Here is a 5539-nt window from a genome sequence, read left to right as displayed (position 1 = left end):
TTCTGTAAGCTTTCGATTTTTTAAATAAGAAGTAAACAGTTAGGACAAATTTTTTTAAAGTTTTATAAAATTCTTTGCTTCCAATTTTGCAATAATAATGAAATCCCACTCTGGTTTTCACTGTTTAGGGGAGTAATCCTACAAAGATAGTCACTTGCATGAACTTCACATGCTTTTGATTGCATATCCTTGAAGACAGTTTAGAATGTTTTCCTTATGATCACTGTACTTTTTGGACAGTTCAGTTAAGTTTAATTTGAAAAAAATTGCGTTCTTTGGAAAAAGAAACTGTTTTAAACATTCCATGTCTCGAATTATAAAATAAACGGTCGCGCCTTCCATAACCCCTTTTTTTTTTATCATCATCTTATATTTGGCATCTTTTTCCATTTTAAAGAAATAGATTTTCGTTGACCCAAAAGAAGAAAGAAAAATATTTTTGTCTCTTTCCTCAATAGCCGACAATCAGGAGAAGTCCAAATAAACAAATGTCTACGAGTAGATTCCAATAGATAAAATGAACTAAATTACAACATCACCTTCCCACAATTAAAAAATATTTGTAGAAGGGAAGCTGCCATAAGATGCAAATTAAAACGAATTAAGGCTCACACTTGTAATTAGTAACATACTTTATCACGGGACCTTGCTATCCTCTTGATTAATCCACCACCACTTCTCAAGCAATAATCAATGCTTGAAGGCACCAAGGGACCTTGTGATTTTCCATAAGAGTTCCAGCACACAGCTTGTTGCAAACCTTGATTTTTGAGGGAGGGTCTCAGTTGAATATCTATTAAATCAACATCTGTGCAGGGTATGAAATTGCTGCAAGCTAGATGGATAGGTTGCATTGCATAAGTCCCACTTATTTGATCAAACTTAACTCCAGAAATCACCACAGTTCCTGTCTGGTTCTTGCAGTTTTGCTTGTCACAATAGTATTGGTCTATCATTATTGGAGACATAACATCATAGACTTGAATTCTGGAAAATGACACATTTTTAACCATACCAATGCCTCCCTATTTCACATTGAACAAAAAAAACTCAAATTAATGTCAATAACAAGACTTTATTATACCAAGTTTAATTGCACAAGTAATCTAGATATAATTATATTATACCTGCCATGTTTTTATCCTTGCTCCATATAAAGTGTTTTTCATTGAAATGTCCTCAACAATGATGTCAGAGACACATGCCACACTCTTGTCTTTTCCTAATCCTCCTACACTATATTTAGAAAATTAAATGTATGATAGTTAGTGGCTTGCTCACAATCACAATGAGGATGACAACTTGTACTAGCTAGGGTGTATATATGATATCCTTTTTCTTACCTTATACCATGTCCAGGGCCACAATTAATGTGGTGGACATGAATATTAGAGCAACCGGTTTGTATGGATACACAGTCATCTCCTGATGATATAAAATACACACAAGTGTCAATATTATATATAAAATTTAATATAGGTACTATGTAGTCTGGTTTCAGTTGGACACCTATTATGCAGTGTTACAAAAGTTAAAGTTAGTTCAGCTGTTGCTATAATTTTATAAGCTGCACGTTTCAAAAGTTAGTTGCAGGTGACAGTTTACCGTTTAAACTTGAAAAGTGTCTCTCAGCCAATCATTCTTTGTAAAAATAGTCACTTTTTAGGTTCAACAAGTCTAAGTGGGCAATGCACCATACTGGCCATTATTTAACAATTTACGAGATTCTACTTGGTAAAGTAGAAATGGAATGTCCAGTCACCGAACATATATTAAATTAATTGATCCCTTACCTGTTCCAATATCAGAACGTTGAATTTCTACGTCATGTGTGTTTTGTAAGTGAATGCCATCAGTGTTTGGGCTATTCTCTGGGGATGATATTGTAATGTTATTAACTTTAATCCCCTTTGAGTTGTCAAATTTTAGATGGCACAGAGGGCTGTTTATGATTCTAATATCACGAACTGTTACAAGGTTGCTGGAGTAGAATCTTATAGCCTGATATAATAAACGCCAAACAAGACTAAATGAGAAACAGATATAAATGATTATTTTTCTAATCGGTGTAAAACTATACATAATAAGAAATTAATATCCAATAAAATTTTGTTGAAAATTATATCATTTAATAACATCTAATATTGAATTATATTAAATTTTATATTTTTTTAATAAAAAATTAATGTGTATAAATTTTTATTATGTGTATTATTGCACAGGTTAGAAATTATTATGTTATACTGTCAGGAGAAAAAACAAAATCTTACAGTTGGCTTCATGCCTGAACTTTGTTTAGAGTAACTCTTCTGCAAGAATTCATAAATACAAAGTGAGTTTTTTTGTGCATAAAATTTCTATTAACTTTCTCACACACACACATAATAAATTTACCTGCATATCATACAATTCTGAGGATCTCCACCAGTTATAGCCTTGGCCATTAACAATGCCAGAGCCTTTGATGGTGAAATTCTGCACCCACTTGAAATTTATCCACTGAAACAAGCTGGATTTCGGCCAGGAAGATGCTTCAGGAAGTGCCAATAGAGTTCCATCTATCTGTAAGAATTTAATTTGTACTAACTTCATATTTCATTGTTAAGCAAATAACTTCCAAAATGCAACATAAAAGCTTAAGTGTGTGTTTACCTATACATTGTGCCATGCCAAAACAGGTTATACTTTATATATTCTACAGCTCTTGTAAACTATTATTTTGAGACTAACATAAAATAAATAATCAAAGAAAGAGAGAAGTGAAAAAGAACCTGAAGAGTAAGGTCAGGCATACAAGGGCCTTGTAAAGTAATGGGCTTGATAAGAAACTTGAATTGTGCTGGAATTTTAACTGTAGCTCCAGGAACGTTGCATGCACCTTTCCATGCAGCTAGAAGTGCCTGATTTATGAACATTATCAACAATGTTATAACTAGCAAATCAAACGCACTTTGTCTTTAAATTATTAATATGCTTTTACCCTTAATTTACCTCTGAATCATCAACAATTCCATTTCCCTTGGCGCCAAAAGACAAAATGTCAAAAGTTTTCCCTTGAGGACCATAATGAGGAAGAGGAGCTGGTGCTGGACATGGAGGATGTGACCCTCCTCGAGTGTGGCCATTGCTACTATGATTATCTTTGTGACGTTTATGAAGCTTTTTCTTGATGTTTGTCTTCCTTGCCTCTGCAGAAATTATAGAGAAGGTGACAAAGACAATCATCAACAAGAACATGAAAAAGGGTAAAGAAAAACTTGTATTCCTCTTCATTCCTTCACAGTGCTTCTTGTTTGTCAATTTTAGAAAACAACAATGGCAACAAGAATTCTAGGAACTTTGAGGTGGTATTGTACTTCACACAGGGAAGTAGTGTGGTAGTTATAGACAGTTTTTATTGTGGAAACAGTGTTGGTTTTATTATTTTTAGGGGTGAGCTTTTAATAAAGTTGTTAAATCACTAATACTCAAGATTAGGTCCATTAACTTGTAACATAATATGAAGATTCCCATAAGTTTGAGATGGGCTGTGTACTTTGCAAAATTCATATTTGTTTATGGTTATGCTTTCTGTTTACATGCTTACTTTCAGTGAGGTGCTGAACTTTAATTATTTATTATTTTTATGGTTGTCCCTATGCACTGAATATTCTTCTTACCTGTTAAAAATATGGATGACAATAAATCTCCATAGGGCATGGCAAAGATGACTTTGCCATCTTTAAGTAAGTCAAGAAATTTGGTTTATTTATCCCCTTTTCCTATCACCATCCATGTCCCTCCAATTGAATAATTAATAATTCAGTCAAGAGAAATGTAATTAAGAGCGAAAGAATTATCGTTTAAAGAGAGAATTTTACTTTTACTATTTTCATCATATATATTCAGATGTGTAGACAGGAAAATGGTACCCAAATCTGATCCATTTGGCATGTCAATAACAAATGACAGTTTGTCTTACCGAAAACAGAATGAGTGTTTTCACTTGCTCTCTTTTCAATTCTCTACTAATTATTAATAATATAAACGAGCCTTAAAAAAATAATGTTAAGAATTTATTTTAATATAAACCTCTCTTTTCAATTCTCTACTAATTATTAATAATATAAACGAGCCTTAAAAAAATAGTGTTAAGAATTTATTTTAATATAAACCTTTCTTGTGAATTCATGATAATGACCACCAAGATGTGTTGGACTTATTAGAAAAGGTGAAATTCCTTGAGCAAATAGTTTCAGATTTGATGTCAAAGATTTATGTGTGTGAAAAAATTATTATTGAAAGATTTTTACTTCAGTGTGTAATCATATCTCAGTAGATTAATCTTTTACCTTTCGGGTGAAACGAATACTTTGAGAAACTCATAAGAACTAAAAATAAAACAAAAATGCTAACCATTGTCATAAAGATACTGATTAACATGATTCTGAATGAAAATATTGTAACTTTCCATTTGCCTAAACAAATTACCAAAAAGAACCTTTGTCAAACATAAGGCAGTCAATATACAGATTTGTACACGCATATACAAGAATTTAACTTGTTTAGTGTTGATTATCATATAATCAACCAATGGATACTTAGTGGCTAGGAGATTTTAAAAATTAAATGCCAGCATAAGAGAATATCTTACACTTGATATATCTAAAACTCTGCCTATGACTAGTATTAGTACGTAGGTTAACGATCTATTACTAAGTAGAATTATATTTTCTCCTTTTCAATGCATGGAATGATCAAACAAATATTCCCCGCATGCTATTAATGATAAAGTAGTAATTTAATGAGAAGAGTGCACAAAAACAAACCCATCTTGTGACATAAAGAAACCTTTTTTTTTTTTTTTTCTATACTCACCATTTTTCTGTGGTTAATCATTGGTGGCATAATCATTTTTTGTTACAATTTCATGATATAGCATCATAGTCCTTTATTTATTTAAGTGGGCAGTGGATGAAAAAAGTAGTTTCATAGGATAGGTTTGCTTTGTTGTTTTCGCATAGGCCCTCCTTTTCCCTAATCGAACCATTTGGTCATAATTATAAGCTTGATAAGGATAATGTAATCATTTGAATAATTATTGGTTGGATAATGTAACCGGGTCACTAACCTACTAAAAATAAAACCCTTATCTTCCCTCTATTATGAACAGAAAGTATCACAAAAGAAGTTCAACCCGGTTCAGGCGTTCCTAAGGTTTTATGTTGTAGACAAATAAGAGTGTGCCACTAAAGCACTCCCTATTAAAAGCATTATTTTATCATCAATAATATAGAAAATTAACGTATTACGCACATCTCAACATAAATTGGTTGTACATAATATTATAATTGTTAACGAGACGTTGCATCTTAGTATAGTTAATTACCTATCCAAAAGCCCTTGAAGTCTCAGTTAATTATTTTTTCAAATTAATATACCCACTTCATTAATTGTGTAACATCTCCCCCAGCCCATGTTAAAATTATTGATTAATACTTGTCACATAAATTGTGGTGAGGCTTACTAGGTAGGAAAATTGTAGATCTGGTTGCGCAGA

General features: G+C 32.1%; 1 protein-coding gene across 1 annotated transcript; it reads right to left on the bottom strand.

The window, feature by feature from the left end:
* Window positions 1-620: 620 nt before the first annotated feature.
* Window positions 621-3340, bottom strand: LOC113870435 (polygalacturonase At1g48100). Its single transcript, XM_027507028.1, has 8 exons — window positions 2992-3340; window positions 2772-2900; window positions 2395-2562; window positions 2271-2306; window positions 1794-2001; window positions 1344-1425; window positions 1128-1236; window positions 621-1025 (listed from the first exon to the last, which is right to left on the bottom strand). The coding sequence occupies exons 1-8, from the start codon at window positions 3271-3273 to the stop codon at window positions 621-623; spliced, it is 1419 nt and encodes a 472-aa protein (XP_027362829.1). The 5' UTR covers window positions 3274-3340.
* Window positions 3341-5539: the final 2199 nt, after the last annotated feature.

This window comes from Abrus precatorius, unplaced genomic scaffold (genome assembly GCF_003935025.1).
Source record: "Abrus precatorius isolate BTA unplaced genomic scaffold, Abrus_2018 Scaffold6, whole genome shotgun sequence".
Taxonomy (NCBI): Eukaryota; Viridiplantae; Streptophyta; class Magnoliopsida; order Fabales; family Fabaceae; genus Abrus; species Abrus precatorius.
The sequence above is the reverse complement of the archived record's forward strand: the minus strand, read 5'-3'. Positions and strand labels throughout refer to the sequence as shown.